General features: G+C 33.1%; 2 protein-coding genes and 1 pseudogene across 2 annotated transcripts in view; all 3 read right to left on the bottom strand.

Annotated features, from left to right (window-relative positions):
- Positions 1–12,104, bottom strand: part of LOC127698802 (dimethylaniline monooxygenase [N-oxide-forming] 2-like) — a 28,294-nt gene extending 16,190 nt beyond the window's left edge. The window contains exon 1 of the mRNA XM_052202486.1: positions 11,982–12,104. The gene's annotated coding sequence lies outside the window, so the exon portion shown is untranslated. The remainder of the gene's footprint in view (positions 1–11,981) is intronic.
- On the bottom strand, positions 1,862–12,044 carry LOC127698806 (dimethylaniline monooxygenase [N-oxide-forming] 2-like; annotated as a pseudogene).
- Positions 12,105–14,530: 2,426 nt separating the features above from the next.
- Positions 14,531–20,551, bottom strand: LOC127698807 (dimethylaniline monooxygenase [N-oxide-forming] 2-like). Its single transcript, XM_052202489.1, has 3 exons — positions 20,476–20,551; positions 16,423–17,037; positions 14,531–15,797 (listed from the first exon to the last, which is right to left on the bottom strand). The coding sequence occupies exons 2-3, from the start codon at positions 17,035–17,037 to the stop codon at positions 14,790–14,792; spliced, it is 1,623 nt and encodes a 540-aa protein (XP_052058449.1). The 5' UTR covers positions 20,476–20,551; the 3' UTR covers positions 14,531–14,789.
- Positions 20,552–20,858: the final 307 nt, after the last annotated feature.

The raw sequence follows: 20,858 nt of genomic DNA, 5'->3' as shown, positions 1-20,858 counted from the left end.
TTCTGATAAATCTTTTAGTTTTTACTTTGAAATAATAAAAAAAAAAACACAAAACACAAAACCTATAATCTCTGATCTATTGGTAGTTGCTTTTTAATGCCTATCTGCTAGACTATATCTATGGGGACAAACTATCTCTAAGTTTCAAATTTTATTATAGCTTTAGTTTTACTGTGAAATTAAAAAATGTTTTCAAAACATGTAAAGCTTCCACTGCAATTTAATTATTGCCTGCTTTTGGTCAATTTATTTTGTCATCTTACCATGTAAGAAGAAATGTATAGTAAAACACCGCTTTATATCAGTATACATACTTACACCAGTCGCTACCATCTTTTCATTCTGGAGTGAAGGGCCTTTTAAAATCACATATTTTACAATAATACTAGTGAGTAGATTTACAAAACTTCGTTAATGAGCTCCTTTTTACAAACACCTGTGATACAAGTAGTCAGCCAAAATAAACTATCAATAGACCAATTAAAAGATTACTCGAGTTGTAAATATGTGCTAAATTGGATAGTCTATGAAAAGGTATATACTATGAAATTAAGAGCTCGGGGCAAGCCCCTCGCTCTAAATTTCATAGTATATACCTTTCCATAGACTAACCTAGACATGATATCCTAAAAAGAAAGTCCTGCATAAATTATAAACATTGTACTGACAATGAAACTAATTCTTGAATACAACCAATCAAGAGATCATTTGAGCCTTGAGCACTTTACAATATTCTAAGTTTGTAAGAGAATTATAATCCCTTACTTCATGATAAGTACTCGCTAACGCTCGTACTTAATCATGAAGAAAGGGATTATCATTCTCTTACATATACGAGTTGCATTTGATACGGTCCACTCAATTACACAGTTTAAATCACCTTTGTTTCGCAGATGTCTATTGTCCATTTAAATCAATACTACTCACAACATTTATTATATGAGGGGGCTTCTAAAACCTCTTTCCCAACTTAGTTTATTTTGGCACCTTCTACTGGAACGAACAAAAATGAATAGCAAAATCCAGAAAAGTTTATAATTTTCTGAAACATAAAATTAATTTGAAATTTAGTTATCTAGTTCCTGCCATGCTTTAAAACTTTTTCAGGTGCACAGGTTTGTCTGTACTCCGATTAAAACTTGTGGTGTAAATACGGCCATATTAGCCAAAAGGTTATTATGAACCTTAATCAGATTTTCATCACATTTTTTTCTCATTCACCTATAGCCAATTCTATTATGATGTACAGTACCGTGATAATTGTGTACTGCTCCTGGCATGCAGTATTTAAAGCCTTATTATGTGCCAGTAGGTTGATTTTTTTCATCTGATACCATGCACTTTTTCATGCAAGCTGCATATTTGTATTACACGATTTGTTTTGATTTCAAGTGAGGTTTTTGCAACAATAAAGAAACTGCAATAGGGTGATTGACATAATAACTAGTTTTACTGACGTAACTGGCATCAACTTTGTTATTTGTAAGAGAATAATTAATTCACTTATTTGAAAAAGTAAACAAAATGAGACTTTTCGTTAGATTTCTGGGTAATTACATGTCGTCAACTGTTTCATGATTTTCCCGTTTGTTATCTTTAGCTTTGCCCTTCTAAATATTTATATGCAGTTTTGTCCTCGAATGCCCCTTATTGCCAACCGACATGGATGTAAGCAACTATAAGTCACCGAATGGCCATAAACAGTGAGCAAAATTCATATCGTATATTAGAAATAAAATTGAGAATGGAAATGGGGGATGTATCAAAGAGACAACAACCCGACCATAGAGCAGACAACAGCCGAAGGCCACCAATGGGTCTTCAATGCAGCGAGAAACTCCCTCTTTTTTTTAATGAAAAAGAAAGTCTTTTTTTTTTAATGAAAAAAAAAAATAAAATTCTAATATCAAGCTAAAACCATTGCTAGTGTACATTAATTTAGAATTATATATTACAAAAGAGAAACATCAAAAATAAGAAAATAATAAGAAATTATCAAGGGTATAGTCCCAGTCTTTACCAGTTGAAAGGGAGAGAATTTATTTTAAACTTTCAATGAATGTACATTATATCCGTTAGAGAACACAAAACGAAGAAGAAAAAGTACGAGTATAAACATTATAAATCTCTTGAACCATTTGATCCATCCGTCATATAATCCTTCTAGTTCTCCTGCTCCAGATTGCCTCGTTTTCATTGGATAGTAAGTATTCTCCTCAACATTCTCGATTGCCTTTCGTGCTCCATCCCATTTTCCCGGACCATCTAGTCTCCATTGTGGTGGGGTAGCTGGTCCGAAGTATAATTTATACCAAAGCTTTGGATCAGTGCAAAAGTACTTCAGAAGGTTCGGTTTGCAACCTATTTTTGATGCGATAGTATCTAAGTAGGCAATGAAATATACTTGAAGACTGTACCGAGGGGAATCGACATACTTTTTCTTTAAAAACTGTCGCCTTTCCTCAACAACTCTACGTCGTTCAGTTGGACTTGGTAAACTGCATTTACCAGAGAATACCATACTCGCCCAGCGCGCTTGAATTTCAAGAATTGGCGCGAGACTACCAAACGGTTGAACAAGACCCACTACTGCTAAAGTGCTCGGTTCCATGTCTACAGGAAATACAAGTTCATATAAGTACGAAAAATGATTATCTACTTCAATGATGGAATTATCGAGAAAAGGAAAACTGTATGTAAACCCGGTTGCCAAGACAACGACATCGATATTTTCAACCATAGAACCATCATCAAAAATTACTCCGTTCTCTGTGAACTTCTCCACGTTCGACTTAATGCTGATAGCGCCATACAGTATACGGTTGGGTAGATCGTCGCTTACTGTGACAACTCCACCATCAAACCGAAAGTTAGGGGCCAGTCCATAGTTAGAATGTTTGTATTTGTAGTTGATTTTGTTGTAATGAATAGGTCTCATGATATCCCATGGTAGACTCTGGACATATCTGTTTAATGCTATGTGATCAAACGGAACTCCATACTCGCCAGCTCTTTGTTGAATGTAAGAACCTCTTCTGGTGCTGACATATACCTTGAAAAAGCATTATCAACCAATTCAATAAATAATCATACACAAAAACATATACAAACTTTTCATTTCATATTTAACTTGGGAAGTTGTCTGTTATTTTCATGTTACTTTAAAAAAATGTGTTATGCAACATAAATTAAATTTTTAGTTTTGTTCAATGATTTATTTGTGTGCGCTTAATATAGAAAAGAACGAGTGAAAACCATTTCTAAATTAAACACCTATTTATTGAGCAGCATAAGATATGCTGTGCCGAGAAAATATTTGTTTTTTTTTGTGGTACTTGTGAGTCGCTTTGTTCCAATTGAGATTAACCATCGATCATATTAAGTTAGTTGACCGTAAAAGAGTACAGATTACCAATTCTGGACTTTTCTGATACACTACAGAACCCTTGGTTTTTAACGTAGTTTGTGTCATTAATTGATTTTTTTCTGCTATATTTTTTGTAAATTGCTGTTTGTTTTTACTCGCACATGTTGAGGACCAGTTTTCGAGAGCAAACCCATATGTTTCATACCTCTTTCCGTTTGTATGATTGCTGTTGAAGCCTTTTTCTACACTCTACCTTTAAGATATTGTAGATATTCTACAATTAAAGAAACTGTCATAAATGGAAACTTACATGCTCAGCATGTCTACTAAGTTCACAGGCAACGTCTGCTCCAGAATTCCCAATCCCAATAACCAGTATGCGTTTGTCTTCGTATCCATGGAAAGTCTTGTAGTCACGTGTATGCATCACTTTACCCTTGAACCTGTTCAAGCCAGGAAATGTTGGTTTGTTAGGTTCATGCAAATGACCATTGCATACCATTACAAAGTCAAATAGTTCTGTACAGTTCTTTCCGGATTTCGTGTTCTGTGTTCTGACTTTCCATCTGTTGTCGTCAGTTTTTTCAATTTTTTCTACTAATGTTTCAAATCGTATACACCTCATCAGATCAAAATGATCAGCATAGAGTTTTAAATACTTCTTAAAATGTTTATGATCCATAAAATTTGGGAATTCTTTAGGAATAGGAAAATCGCTGTAACATGAAATTTCTTTGCTGGTATTGATACTGCAAGAATTGTATAAACTTGTGTCGCCCTCTTTCGCTGTTGTATGATAGTTCCAAAGACCTCCAATGTCAGTATCTTTCTCATAGCAGACGACATCAAAATCTTCCTCAAAACTGCTACGCCTGCGCCTACTACGCATACCCGTTTGGTCATCTGCAAAGAGGATAATAAATAATATGAAATTTTATGGAACGCCATGACAGTCTTCTGATGTTGATTGTTAACTATGTTCGGTGCTTTATGCATTACGTTCAGTAGTATTTATATTTTGTTCAGTAGTTTTCATATTATGTTCAGTAGTTTTGACATTATGTTCAGTAGTTTTGACATTATGTTCGGTGCTTTGGTTATTATGTTCAGTAGTTTCATTATTATATGCAGTGGTATTTAAATTATGTTCGGTACTTCTGACGTTATATTCAGTGCATTTTTCATAATGTTCAGTACCATCGACATTATGTTCAGTAGATTCAATATTATTTGCAGTACGTTATGTATTACATTCAGTGGTCCCGGTTTCTTTATATTTGGTAGATTATTCATTATGTTCAGTAAAAGCATCAGTATTATAATCGGTCCAATGAACTATATGTTTAGTAGTTGTATCATTATGATGATGCAATGAAAGTCGGGAAATCAATAACGGAAGTTTTCAGAAAAAAACGAATGCGGATATTTTCGACGGACGTTTTCTTCATGGACACTTTAACGGGATCAGGAATGAAAATGGAAAAAATGGAAGCAGTATTAAATTGGTTTGGTTTACGTTGACACGTTGGCAATTTTCACAAGGAAAAAAAATACTCCTGACTTAATTTGTAAGATGTCATGATTGATTGATTGTTTGTTGTTTTCTGAACGTACAGTGGCAAATATTTCACGCATATTTATGAGGAGAGAAGAATTTTCAAACAAGAAATAAGAAGTTGCATGCGTTGTCGTTGATACACCATGACCTTAGAGAGACGACAAAAATGGATCAGTGAACAAGGTTAAGTTTTCGTGGTCAAGTCCATATCTGAGATACTATAAGCAATAGGTCTACTATATTTGGTGTATGTTATGATAGTAAGGGGTACATGTCAAACTGGCAGGTGTCATCTGTCCTTGACCTCATTTTCATGGTTCAGTGGTCATAGTTTAGTTTTTGTGTTTTGGTCTGTTTTTCTAATACTGTTTGCAATAGGTCAACTGTATTTGGTGTATGGAAATATTGTACGATGTTCATGTCTGTCTGGCAAGTTTTATTTGACCTTGACCTCATTTTTACGGTTCATTGCTCAATGTTAAGTTTTTGTGTTTTGGTTTGTTTTTCTAATACTGTATGCAGTAGGTCAACTATATTTGGTGTATGGAAATATTTTACGATGTACATGTCAGTCTGGCAGGTGTCATTTGACCTTGGCCTCATTTTCATGGTTAAGTGGTCAAAGTTAAGATTTTGAGTTTTGGTCTTTTTTTCTAATACTATATTCAATAGGTCAACTATATTTGGTGTATGGAAATATTTTATGATCTTTATGTCAGTCGCGCAGTTTTTATTTGACCTTGACCTCATTTTCACAGTTCATTGCTCAGTGTTAAGTTTTTGTGTTTTGGTCTGTTTTTCTTAAACTATAAGCAATAGGTCAGCTATATTTGTTGTATGGAAGAATTGTTAGCTGTACATGCCTGCCTGGCATGGTTCATCTGACCTTGACCTCATTTTCATGGTTCATTGGTCAATGTTTAGTTTTCTTGGTTAATGTTAAGTTTATGTGACAGTTGTAAGAAAGCTTTATATTTAGGACTATCAACATAATATCAATGATTAGAAAAGAAGGCGAGACATTTCAGCGTGTGCACTCTTGTCTGCTATTGCAGAGCTTTTTGCTGTCATTTTTGTCTGAACTCTATCACGAACTGTTTTATCTTTGTTGTAGTAATTTATCTTTGTTGTAATAATTTCTGACACAATGCAGGAGAAGAATGTATGATTATCTTTGTCTGCAATAGTAGACGAAATAGTACGTCAAGATTTGTTAACTCGTGCAAGATCGTGATTTTCGAGGAAAATATCGAATGTACATAATTTGCATGGTAACATCAATTAACCAGTTCTGATTACGACCAGTTCAACATTTCATTCCATATCAATAATAAATTCGGTATGCAGAAAAAGTCTGTAATCACTTTTTTTTTTTTTTTTACCTTTTTCCAAAGTTTTAAACATTTTTTTTTGAAGCACCCCTTTATTCTCTATTCTTTATGTTTTGCCCACCTTCTCTTTTTTGGGGGTAGGGGCATTATTCTCTATTCTGTAAACCTCATCCACGACCTCATTTATCTTGGGTTATTTCAAATAAATATCTGATATTTAAGCGCCTATTAGCGGGGTAGGATGCAGAATACAATAAGAATACTCAGAAGGAGATTTTTGGTGGTCTCTTAAAAGTCGGTGCATGAGATTAGTATGCTACAACCAACCAACAAACAGGGCTACCCTCTAGGAATACAAAAGCTATAGAATATGTTTTTATATAATTTTTTTTTGCTGTTTGTCTTTTTGTTGTCTCTCTAAGGTCATGGTGTATCAACGACAATGCATGCAACTTCTTATTTTTTGTTTAAAAATTCTTCTCTCCGTCATAAATATGCGTGAAATATTTGCCACTATACGTTCAGAAAACAACAATCAATCAATCATGAATCTTACAAATTAAGTCAGGAGTATTTTTTTCCTTGTGAAAATTGCCAACGTTCCACGTAAAACAAACCAATTTAATACTGATTCCATTTCTTCCATTTTCATTCCATCCCGTAAAAGTGTCCATGAAGAAAACGTCCGTCAAAAATGTCCGCGTTCGTTTTTGTTTCCAACAATTTCCGTTATTAATTTCCCAATTTTTACTGCATCATCATAATGATACAACTACTGAACATATAGTTCATTGAACCGAGTACAATACTGATGCTTTTACTGAACATAATGAATAATCCACCGAATAAAAAGAAACCGGGACCACTGAATGTAATACATAATGTACTGCAAATTATATTGAATCTACTGAACATAATGTCGAAAGTACTGAACATAATGCAAAATGCACTGAATATAACGTCAGAAGTACCGAACATAATTTAAATACCACTGCATATAATAATGAAACTACTGAACATAATAACCAAAGCACCGAACGTAATGTCAAAACTACTGAACATAATGTCAAAACTACTGAACAGAATATGAAAACTACTGAACCTAATATAAATACAACTGAAAATAATGCATAAAGCACCGAACATATTAAACAATCAATATTAGAAGACAGTCATGGCGTTCCATAAAATTTCCCAAATACAATATGCAATATGCGTTTGTATTCAGGTGTCTTTTTAGTAGTCTTTTGGGAATCTTACAATTTGCTGTTCCGTTTGAAGTTTTTGTGGGATTAGTGCAGGATTCAAGATATCAGAAAAGTTCTATTCATTTAAACACTTGAAACTTCGGTATTTGTAGGGTAATGTTGTTGTTTTTTGCGTCCTTTGCTGGTATGTTTTTGATGGTCTAAAATCAATAACAAAACAAAAAATATTTTTTAAAACTTTAGGAAATCAATATATTAAGATTTTAAGAGGACATTTGAACTTATATATATATAACCTCAATCATCAAATTGTTTAAACTAATACCGGGCTAATGAACGAACGTACTTCAGCCCGGTCAAAATAAAATCATTCTATGGTGATGTGCAATTTGCTAAAAATAAAACGATTGAGCAAGAATTATATAACAATATTATGAGGTAATCAAAAGACGTCAAATTGTACCACATGTGTCGTTAAAAGATGTATTTATTTGCTTTTATTTACAAAAAAAAAAGATTTTTATATGTGTGGCTGTGTTGTTTTTTTCCATGCTGGCTGGTAAATTGTTAACAATTGATTTGAAACATAAATACGGACATGGCCTAACGCTCAATTATACTCATCTTCAAAACAAAAACAAAACTCTCTCTCTCTCTCTCTCTCCTGTGATTATTTATGGAATTCAACAAAAACATTCAGTGGAGTGACATTTTACTATAAAATTTCATATTTGCCCAGGCGTAAAATGTATGTATGTTGCATTTTCTGTCAAATCAATGTCAAAGGTCAAGGACAGACATATTTAATTTTCCAAAGATGTCAGCATAATTGCATATTTTGTCGTCTGAATAACTAAATAATGGATTAAAACAAGGAAAAATCAAATGTAAATGACGTTTTTTTCATGAACAGCGCCTTTTTCCAGGTTCTACAGTGAAAAAGGTAAATATGTCTGAAAGCCACCATTTTTGTTTTTGATTCAACTGGTATTCTCCTAAAACCAAATAAATCCTTTATTTAGTGCTAAGGAAGTTTTTCGATATCAGCAATTTGCAATAATCACACGTACAATGTATTGCTTATATAAACATAATACTTAAAATTGTGAAAAAGTTGAGAATTTACGCAGAATTCATGCTTTTTTAAGTGGATTTTTTTTCAAGATTGCTTTATCTGCTTAGTTAATTGTTCATTGTACAAATGCGCAAGTTAAACGTATTTTTTACTAGACACTTATGCTTTCTGTGCTTGTCCGAAGTAAGAAACAATATAGAGATAAATAATTTTCTAGAAATAGATTATTGAGTTACATTGACCTTCAAGATATCTGATTTTAACAAATCTAGCAATTTGCATTAAGTCAAGTTACAATTAGACATTCTGAATGATTAAACTATTTGTAGTATAAGACGAAAATATTGTGTAGATATCAAATCACAAATTAAAATCAGCATTAAGAACATATTGTAAAAGTATCATAGGCAGATCAAGGGGGGGGGGGGGGGGGGCTGGGGGATCCGCCCCCCCCCTTTCGTGGGAAAAATTTGGTTGATTATATAGGGAATCACCGAAGCATGACTGGAGCGGGCCCCCCTTAGGTCAGTCAGCGGGCCCCCCTTTTGGTATTGTTGTTTTCTTAAACTAACTAGATATTTGCATGATTGAAACTTTTGCTGAAAGAAACTGCTCACCCTTTCACAGCAACTGGGTTAATCCCCGTTTTTTATGGGTTTCGTGTTGCTTAGTCTTTAGTTTTCAATTTTAGTGTTATTGGACGTATTTTTGCCTCGAAATGACAAATGTAAAACAATTCAAACGAGAAAGCTAACAGCCTAATTTATGTAAAAAAAAAAATAAACGAAAAACAAATATGTACATATCAACAAACGACAACCACTGAATAACAGGCTCCTGACTTGGAACAGGCACATACATACAGAATGTGGCGGGGTTAAACATGTTAGCGGGATCCCAACCCTCCCATAACCTGGGACAGTGGTGTAACAGTACAACATAAGAACGAACTATAAAAATCAATTGAAAAAGGCTTAACTCATCAGATGGATACAAATAGAAATACATCTAACAAAAACAAACGCATTTTTCCGATTCTTCTCTGCTGTCCAGTAGGTTTCTTACTCCGTTTTTTAATAAACGGCTGCGCCATGGGCGCATGATACGCTTGATATCAAACTCGCCGGAGCATCGTTTCATATTATATTGAAATTAAATAACTCGAGTTGATATCAAGCGATATCCAATATCACTCGTTATGAAACCTATAAATAATTTCTCAATGTCATATCAAAAATTTATAAAAAAAACTAAAAGGGAGGTAACCTTAATCTACACAAAGCAGTCACCAAAGCTTCATGAAAACTCCTCAAAGCACTTTAAAAAATATTGTCCGAAAACTGTAAAATCACCCCTTTTTAGCTCACCTGGCCCTAAAGGGTCAAGTGAACTTTTCTTATCACTTGGCGTCCGTCGTTGTCCGTCGTCGTCCGTTAACTTTTACATTGTGTCGTCCAGTGTTGCTCAGATGTATACGTCTTGAGTTTTAATTGCTGTTGAACAGATCACAATCTGAGCAGCTTAATAACTATATTTTAATGTTAAGGATAGCGGATCATGTGCAACGAAAACATTTTTTACAGAAATCTTCTCCTCTAATACTTATGGAACAAGTTCATTATAGATAGAGATAACTGTAAACAGCAAGAATGTTCAGTAAAGTAAGATCTACAAACAAGTCACCATCACCAAAACAGAGAATTTTGTCATGAATTATATTCTTGTCTTTAATGTAGAAGTGTCCATTGTTTAATATGCACTGCAGCACATAGACCAAGGTGAGCGACACAGGCTCTTTAGAGCCTCTAGTTTGTTTAATAAAATCCTATAACTCGACAACGTAAAATCTAAAAAAATTTAAAATTCGAACGGAAGGATACCTCAATAGATAAAAAAAAATTCAACGAAGTTTCATGTAAATTGGTTACAGCGTTTTTGAGTTTTGTCCGACATGCTGACGACGGACGGACAACGGTATACCATAGTACATATCGTATAAAAACTCTGGGGTTCACCACGAAAAATATTAACTGTGACAACAAAAATACCATGAAATGAAGTTGAAAAGATTATGAGTCTACTGCACTATGTTCTTAAGACCTTTTTATAAAGGATCCAATAATTTCTAATTTAATACTGGAAAGTTGTGGTAGAACGTTTTCCGAACAGAAAACTTGCATTAAATTTGATAAAGGTTAATTTTGATCAACGTAGTAATATGTTTTGGTGATTTATTGAGAATATATGATATTTTCATTCATTAAATTACATTTATATACTAGAAAAGTCATTTTTTAAAGTCAGAAATAACTTTTTTCTTATTAAAATTTTCGTTAAAAAACCCGAACCATTTGTTTAAAAACCCGGACGGTTTCACATTTCCTCTCGAAAAAGCCCGGACAATAACAAACACTGAATTTAATGGTTAAATACAAGGAAATTGTACTTCTTTGTTACTCAAAACATGTATAGTATTCAAAATAAGATGGGTAGTCACGTAAAAACTATTATAATTACGAATTAGTAGTTAATTGACCTGATCGCATGTTTTATCACTCGAAAAAGCCCGATCTACACTCGAAAAAAATGGACAGATTCACTCGAAAAACCACGATCCTAGCCGGACACTATAACTACCGTGTAAATGATTATATGTTTCGGAAAATTAAAAACTTACCTGGATTTTGTTGTGCATTTTTTCTCCAGTCTACAGAAGATAGCAAAAACAAACACATTTAGAATATAGCAAAGTGCTCTCGACCAATGAAATTGTAGGATTTGATGCCTCTTAATTGTGAAGAATGAATGTAAATTATGTTCTTAGTAAGGGATTATCTTATTATTTGGGTCTATTTACAGTTCAAAACAAAGGGTTTCTATAAATGAGTTACAACTGCCCCGAAGCACATTTATCGGATTGAAAGGATTTACCACACAGTGATTGAAACTGACTAAAAGTTGAATTGTGAAACAAACAAAAAACTCAAAATCAGTTGAAGTTTACTGGTGCAGTAAAATTGGTACCGTGAATGTTATTATGAAAATATCAATAACTTCAAATTACTAAAAAATTAAACAATATCAAAGCAATGCAAAAAAGAAAAAAAAAGCTTTAAAATAAAAAAATAACCTAAATCTTTAGCTTTCCAAAACTTTTATTACTGGATCAGCGGTTGGGAAGAATAGTTAATTCCAATATTCCGATAAAATAAAAATAAAACAGGATTTTAACTTAGGTTTTGAACATATTAAAAACTTTTAAATGCATTTTATTTGAACATTTCCCTGACATAATGAAATAGTATTTCATGTAAAAAGCAGGACCAAAATATTGGCTGTGAAATAAAAGTAAGTTGTAACTCAAATGTATTAATTGATTTAAACTGTAAATAAAAAGGATAATTCCTCACTAAAATATTACATGATTTACATTCATACTCACAATCAGGAAACATATACAATTCCTACCATTTCTTTGTACTGCTGTGTCACCTAATATTTATAACGCATTTTTTGTTAAATATTTCCCACATGATAAGAAAGTCCTTACATCACTAAAACTAATCCATAATTAGCACATACTTACAACTTCTCGTCCAATCAAATTGCTTATATTTGCCTTCTAATTTTCATAGTACATACTTTTCCTGTGTACTAAGTAACTACGCATGAATGACCACAAGGGTAAGATTTCATTGTATCGTAATCAAGATATTTAAAACAAAAATTGCCACTGGCTATTTTGAAATAAAATGCTGTGTTCCAAATTAAATTAAATAGTTTGTAATTAGTTTTCACGTTGAATTTTAAATATTCTGCTATTAAAATCTTTGGATCTAAAAATTGTTTTTGACAATTGCAAATTTTATTATTTAAATAAAGGGTAATACATATGGTTCTTTATACCTTGATTAGAGTACAACGATATCTTAAAATTATGATAATGTATCATCCATGCAATTACTTTGTACACAGAAAAGTGTGTACTATGAAACCTTGTGCAGGAAAATTAAAGCAACTTGGTGATAATTTTTTAAACTTTCTTAAGGAAGGTGATCTATTTCGTCATGAATTGATTGATTTGATGATTATTGGTTGCTTAATGTCCAGTGGCAAAATTTCATGCATGTTCAGGACGATGTCATGAATTGAAAAACTGTGATTATGTCTGAAGATAATGTGCCACCTATATATACATATAAACATATTCTGATAAATCTTTTAGTTTTTACTTTGAAATAATAAAAAAAAAACACAAAACACAAAACCTATAATCTCTGATCTATTGGTAGTTGCTTTTTAATGCCTATCTGCTAGACTATATCTATGGGGACAAACTATCTCTAAGTTTCAAATTTTATTATAGCTTTAGTTTTACTGTGAAATTAAAAAATGTTTTCAAAACATGTAAAGCTTCCACTGCAATTTAATTATTGCCTGCTTTTGGTCAATTTATTTTGTCATCTTACCATGTAAGAAGAAATGTATAGTAAAACACCGCTTTATATCAGTATACATACTTACACCAGTCGCTACCATCTTTTCATTCTGGAGTGAAGGGCCTTTTAAAATCACATATTTTACAATAATACTAGTGAGTAGATTTACAAAACTTCGTTAATGAGCTCCTTTTTACAAACACCTGTGATACAAGTAGTCAGCCAAAATAAACTATCAATAGACCAATTAAAAGATTACTCGAGTTGTAAATATGTGCTAAATTGGATAGTCTATGAAAAGGTATATACTATGAAATTAAGAGCTCGGGGCAAGCCCCTCGCTCTAAATTTCATAGTATATACCTTTCCATAGACTAACCTAGACATGATATCCTAAAAAGAAAGTCCTGCATAAATTATAAACATTGTACTGACAATGAAACTAATTCTTGAATACAACCAATCAAGAGATCATTTGAGCCTTGAGCACTTTACAATATTCTAAGTTTGTAAGAGAATTATAATCCCTTACTTCATGATAAGTACTCGCTAACGCTCGTACTTAATCATGAAGAAAGGGATTATCATTCTCTTACATATACGAGTTGCATTTGATACGGTCCACTCAATTACACAGTTTAAATCACCTTTGTTTCGCAGATGTCTATTGTCCATTTAAATCAATACTACTCACAACATTTATTATATGAGGGGGCTTCTAAAACCTCTTTCCCAACTTAGTTTATTTTGGCACCTTCTACTGGAACGAACAAAAATGAATAGCAAAATCCAGAAAAGTTTATAATTTTCTGAAACATAAAATTAATTTGAAATTTAGTTATCTAGTTCCTGCCATGCTTTAAAACTTTTTCAGGTGCACAGGTTTGTCTGTACTCCGATTAAAACTTGTGGTGTAAATACGGCCATATTAGCCAAAAGGTTATTATGAACCTTAATCAGATTTTCATCACATTTTTTTCTCATTCACCTATAGCCAATTCTATTATGATGTACAGTACCGTGATAATTGTGTACTGCTCCTGGCATGCAGTATTTAAAGCCTTATTATGTGCCAGTAGGTTGATTTTTTTCATCTGATACCATGCACTTTTTCATGCAAGCTGCATATTTGTATTACACGATTTGTTTTGATTTCAAGTGAGGTTTTTGCAACAATAAAGAAACTGCAATAGGGTGATTGACATAATAACTAGTTTTACTGACGTAACTGGCATCAACTTTGTTATTTGTAAGAGAATAATTAATTCACTTATTTGAAAAAGTAAACAAAATGAGACTTTTCGTTAGATTTCTGGGTAATTACATGTCGTCAACTGTTTCATGATTTTCCCGTTTGTTATCTTTAGCTTTGCCCTTCTAAATATTTATATGCAGTTTTGTCCTCGAATGCCCCTTATTGCCAACCGACATGGATGTAAGCAACTATAAGTCACCGAATGGCCATAAACAGTGAGCAAAATTCATATCGTATATTAGAAATAAAATTGAGAATGGAAATGGGGGATGTATCAAAGAGACAACAACCCGACCATAGAGCAGACAACAGCCGAAGGCCACCAATGGGTCTTCAATGCAGCGAGAAACTCCCTCTTTTTTTTAATGAAAAAGAAAGTCTTTTTTTTTTAATGAAAAAAAAAAATAAAATTCTAATATCAAGCTAAAACCATTGCTAGTGTACATTAATTTAGAATTATATATTACAAAAGAGAAACATCAAAAATAAGAAAATAATAAGAAATTATCAAGGGTATAGTCCCAGTCTTTACCAGTTGAAAGGGAGAGAATTTATTTTAAACTTTCAATGAATGTACATTATATCCGTTAGAGAACACAAAACGAAGAAGAAAAAGTACGAGTATAAACATTATAAATCTCTTGAACCATTTGATCCATCCGTCATATAATCCTTCTAGTTCTCCTGCTCCAGATTGCCTCGTTTTCATTGGATAGTAAGTATTCTCCTCAACATTCTCGATTGCCTTTCGTGCTCCATCCCATTTTCCCGGACCATCTAGTCTCCATTGTGGTGGGGTAGCTGGTCCGAAGTATAATTTATACCAAAGCTTTGGATCAGTGCAAAAGTACTTCAGAAGGTTCGGTTTGCAACCTATTTTTGATGCGATAGTATCTAAGTAGGCAATGAAATATACTTGAAGACTGTACCGAGGGGAATCGACATACTTTTTCTTTAAAAACTGTCGCCTTTCCTCAACAACTCTACGTCGTTCAGTTGGACTTGGTAAACTGCATTTACCAGAGAATACCATACTCGCCCAGCGCGCTTGAATTTCAAGAATTGGCGCGAGACTACCAAACGGTTGAACAAGACCCACTACTGCTAAAGTGCTCGGTTCCATGTCTACAGGAAATACAAGTTCATATAAGTACGAAAAATGATTATCTACTTCAATGATGGAATTATCGAGAAAAGGAAAACTGTATGTAAACCCGGTTGCCAAGACAACGACATCGATATTTTCAACCATAGAACCATCATCAAAAATTACTCCGTTCTCTGTGAACTTCTCCACGTTCGACTTAATGCTGATAGCGCCATACAGTATACGGTTGGGTAGATCGTCGCTTACTGTGACAACTCCACCATCAAACCGAAAGTTAGGGGCCAGTCCATAGTTAGAATGTTTGTATTTGTAGTTGATTTTGTTGTAATGAATAGGTCTCATGATATCCCATGGTAGACTCTGGACATATCTGTTTAATGCTATGTGATCAAACGGAACTCCATACTCGCCAGCTCTTTGTTGAATGTAAGAACCTCTTCTGGTGCTGACATATACCTTGAAAAAGCATTATCAACCAATTCAATAAATAATCATACACAAAAACATATACAAACTTTTCATTTCATATTTAACTTGGGAAGTTGTCTGTTATTTTCATGTTACTTTAAAAAAATGTGTTATGCAACATAAATTAAATTTTTAGTTTTGTTCAATGATTTATTTGTGTGCGCTTAATATAGAAAAGAACGAGTGAAAACCATTTCTAAATTAAACACCTATTTATTGAGCAGCATAAGATATGCTGTGCCGAGAAAATATTTGTTTTTTTTTGTGGTACTTGTGAGTCGCTTTGTTCCAATTGAGATTAACCATCGATCATATTAAGTTAGTTGACCGTAAAAGAGTACAGATTACCAATTCTGGACTTTTCTGATACACTACAGAACCCTTGGTTTTTAACGTAGTTTGTGTCATTAATTGATTTTTTTCTGCTATATTTTTTGTAAATTGCTGTTTGTTTTTACTCGCACATGTTGAGGACCAGTTTTCGAGAGCAAACCCATATGTTTCATACCTCTTTCCGTTTGTATGATTGCTGTTGAAGCCTTTTTCTACACTCTACCTTTAAGATATTGTAGATATTCTACAATTAAAGAAACTGTCATAAATGGAAACTTACATGCTCAGCATGTCTACTAAGTTCACAGGCAACGTCTGCTCCAGAATTCCCAATCCCAATAACCAGTATGCGTTTGTCTTCGTATCCATGGAAAGTCTTGTAGTCACGTGTATGCATCACTTTACCCTTGAACCTGTTCAAGCCAGGAAATGTTGGTTTGTTAGGTTCATGCAAATGACCATTGCATACCATTACAAAGTCAAATAGTTCTGTACAGTTCTTTCCGGATTTCGTGTTCTGTGTTCTGACTTTCCATCTGTTGTCGTCAGTTTTTTCAATTTTTTCTACTAATGTTTCAAATCGTATACACCTCATCAGATCAAAATGATCAGCATAGAGTTTTAAATACTTCTTAAAATGTTTATGATCCATAAAATTTGGGAATTCTTTAGGAATAGGAAAATCGCTGTAACATGAAATTTCTTTGCTGGTATTGATACTGCAAGAATTGTATAAACTTGTGTCGCCCTCTTTCGCTGTTGTATGATAGTTCCAAAGACCTCCAATGTCAGTATCTTTCTCATAGCAGACGACATCAAAATCTTCCTCCAAACTGTTTTTTATGGACGTAAGCCCTGCTACCCCTGCGCCTACTACGCATACCCGTTTGGTCATCTGCAAAGAGGATAATAAATAATATGAAATTTCCCAAATACAATATGCAATATGCGTTTGTATTCAGGTGTCTTTTTAGTAGTCTTTTGGGAATCTTACAATTTGCTGTTCCGTTTGAAGTTTTTGTGGGATTAGTGCAGGATTCAAGATATCAGAAAAGTTCTATTCATTTAAACACTTGAAACTTCGGTATTTGTAGGGTAATGTTGTTGTTTTTTGCGTCCTTTGCTGGTATGTTTTTGATGGTCTAAAATCAATAACAAAACAAAAAATATTTTTTAAAACTTTAGGAAATCAATATATTAAGATTTTAAGAGGACATTTGAACTTATATATATATAACCTCAATCATCAAATTGTTTAAACTAATACCGGGCTAATGAACGAACGTACTTCAGCCCGGTCAAAATAAAATCATTCTATGGTGATGTGCAATTTGCTAAAAATAAAACGATTGAGCAAGAATTATATAACAATATTATGAGGTAACCAAAAGACGTCAAATTGTACCACATGTGTCGTTAAAAGATGTATTTATTTGCTTTTATTTACAAAAAAAAAAGATTTTTATATGTGTGGCTGTGTTGTTTTTTTCCATGCTGGCTGGTAAATTGTTAACAATTGATTTGAAACATAAATACGGACATGGCCTAACGCTCAATTATACTCATCTTCAAAACAAAAACAAAACTCTCTCTCTCTCTCTCTCTCTCCTGTGATTATTTATGGAATTCAACAAAAACATTCAGTGGAGTGACATTTTACTATAAAATTTCATATTTGCCCAGGCGTAAAATGTATGTATGTTGCATTTTCTGTCAAATCAATGTCAAAGGTCAAGGACAGACATATTTAATTTTCCAAAGATGTCAGCATAATTGCATATTTTGTCGTCTGAATAACTAAATAATGGATTAAAACAAGGAAAAATCAAATGTAAATGACGTTTTTTTCATGAACAGCGCCTTTTTCCAGGTTCTACAGTGAAAAAGGTAAATATGTCTGAAAGCCACCATTTTTGTTTTTGATTCAACTGGTATTCTCCTAAAACCAAATAAATCCTTTATTTAGTGCTAAGGAAGTTTTTCGATATCAGCAATTTGCAATAATCACACGTACAATGTATTGCTTATATAAACATAATACTTAAAATTGTGAAAAAGTTGAGAATTTACGCAGAATTCATGCTTTTTTAAGTGGATTTTTTTTCAAGATTGCTTTATCTGCTTAGTTAATTGTTCATTGTACAAATGCGCAAGTTAAACGTATTTTTTACTAGACACTTATGCTTTCTGTGCTTGTCCGAAGTAAGAAACAATATAGAGATAAATAATTTTCTAGAAATAGATTATTGAGTTACATTGACCTTCAAGATATCTGATTTTAACAAATCTAGCAATTTGCATTAAGTCAAGTTACAATTAGACATTCTGAATGATTAAACTATTTGTAGTATAAGACGAAAATATTGTGTAGATATCAAATCACAAATTAAAATCAGCATTAAGAACATATTGTAAAAGTATCATAGGCAGATCAAGGGGGGGGGGGGGGGGGGGGGGCTGGGGGATCCGCCCCCCCCCCCTTTCGTGGGAAAAATTTGGTTGATTATATAGGGAATCACCGAAGCATGACTGGAGCGGGCCCCCCTTAGGTCAGTCAGCGGGCCCCCCTTTTGGTATTGTTGTTTTCTTAAACTAACTAGATATTTGCATGATTGAAACTTTTGCTGAAAGAAACTGCTCACCCTTTCACAGCAACTGGGTTAATCCCCGTTTTTTATGGGTTTCGTGTTGCTTAGTCTTTAGTTTTCAATTTTAGTGTTATTGGACGTATTTTAGGCGTTTTTCTGTGTTTTTTTTTGTAATCATTATGGCGTAGTCAATTTTTCCTTGACTCATGAGTTTTAATTTCTACTTGGTGTCTTCTGCCTCTTTTTTGGACAATGTTTTGTGCAATTTTACTTGACCGTCATTTTGCATTATAATCAAATTAAAATTAAAGAGCGCTATTTTAGAAGTAGGTGTCACACATTGATAAAAGAATGGCATATTGAATGGCTCCTGGATATTTTTTGGCATTGAGACCTCTCTATTTGACTTGCGGCGATTTTCTCACTTTTTTTTTTTTTTTTTTTTTTTTTTTTCATAGTAGAGAATATCGAAGTTTATCATATTCACATTATTTTTTCTATTCACAAAAGGAATCCCCTAAACCTTTAACCAAAGCATGAGTAAACTTAAATTATAATGCTTTACATGCTATAATTTATTCTTTTGATTTCCTAATGGTGCAAAGAATCCATGACTGCAAAAAGTGTCTGATATAAATTTACATAAAAGAAATAAAATAAAAGTATGTATAAATTTATGAAAATAAGCTTAAAATTGAAATAACTTAAAAGTTCAGTTACAGAGTTGCTTACTATTCAACTACTTGTGTGTTAAATAAAATACAAAAGAACATGCGCATGTGCTGCGGTGGTGTATTGCTAATTACAAAGACATAGCCAAACGGATGAAAATATCGATGGAAAGAATAGAGACAGACGGGCGTAGGGACAAGATCATTCGTACAATCTCACATCATAATTCGAAGAAACACAGATATCACCATGATCAAAAGCATAAATGACGAACAGACAAACAACAGTCCAAAAAGACTATACATCGAAATGCAAAAAGGAACCCTTCTCAAGTTCTTATTTAACACGTCGAACTATGCTTTTAAACAAAAAACATCAGTAGCATTTATTGCATCTAATTCGTTGATATCATGCAAAATATAATATTTCAATGTTGAAACCGATTAAGGAGCAAAGTCCTGTTAGCATTTCAACATGACTTAAAAGCTCGTAAATAAGTTCACTTCGAAAGAACGTATCTTTACTGTGTGTATGTAGCTAGCATATTCCTTTTGCATTTCTTTTATTCCTTTTTTGATAATGGGAAATCATTTCTATCTGGTGTTATCTAAACATAGAAAAGCAAAATGATCTAATTTGCAGATGGCAGTAGTGTGGGCAACGCAACGCTCCATAAGAATGTTGTTTCCAGAACAAAAATGAAGAAACTTTCCTTGGCCTAGTAACGAAACAATTTTTCCATTTTCGGCAAATAGATATTTACTCACAAAGAAATATTTATGTTCTGTTCTATAAGATTCATGTGTGTTTTTTAGATATCATGAAAGAACCAAAAAAATGGTATTTTGTTTAATTCTGGCAAAATTTAAGAATGTTTATCTTTTAACGGAAGTTGCAGAATAAGAATTTTTGACGATCGAGAAAATCAGAAAGTACACATCATAAGCTTTCGAATGGTATATAGTTTAGCCGTTAGGTGGGTGCATTAAAGGCGTTAACTAAGAATCTTTCTGACAAATGCCTCTTTCCAAAATGGGCAGACAATTTGAACTGAACATAACTTGTCTACATACCTTGTTCTTCTCTCCTCTAGGTATTCACAGCCATCTGTATGTTCACACCAAGTTTATAACGATTTTGATAAGATGTTTCATAAGTCAAATGATTAACATATGAAATATTATGTCAGATATAATAAGGGGTGCCTGATCTGAATAAATGTTAAAAGTTTACAGTGTTGAAAATGAGATTTGAACACATCCATTTGGGAACTATCACGGGTTTGGGAGTTTCTAAGCTCGGATTATTCAGTCCTCGTTTTCACTTGACCGTTATGCGTTTCTGCTTTTGTTGGAGTTCATTTCTGTAAGATAAAAAAAGAATGACAATATTATTGTCTTCTCCCGCTCTTTAGTTGAGTGACTAAAGTTTATGACCAGATATAACCAGTATAATA

Source organism: Mytilus californianus, unplaced genomic scaffold (genome assembly GCF_021869535.1).
Source record: "Mytilus californianus isolate M0D057914Y unplaced genomic scaffold, xbMytCali1.0.p SCAF_4, whole genome shotgun sequence".
In the NCBI taxonomy this organism is placed as follows: Eukaryota; Metazoa; Mollusca; class Bivalvia; order Mytilida; family Mytilidae; genus Mytilus; species Mytilus californianus.
Note: the sequence above shows the minus strand (reverse complement) of the source record. Positions and strands in the feature narration are given on the sequence as shown.

Excerpts from the sequence above, each read along its gene's own strand:
- LOC127698807 (XM_052202489.1), bottom strand. The coding sequence starts at position 17,037 with ATGACCAAACGGGTATGCGTAGTAGGCGCAGGGGTAGCAGGGCTTACG. Across the intron at positions 15,798-16,422 it reads TTAGTAGACATGCTGAGCAT|GTATATGTCAGCACCAGAAG; the intron begins GTAAGTTTCCAT and ends TGCTTTTTCAAG.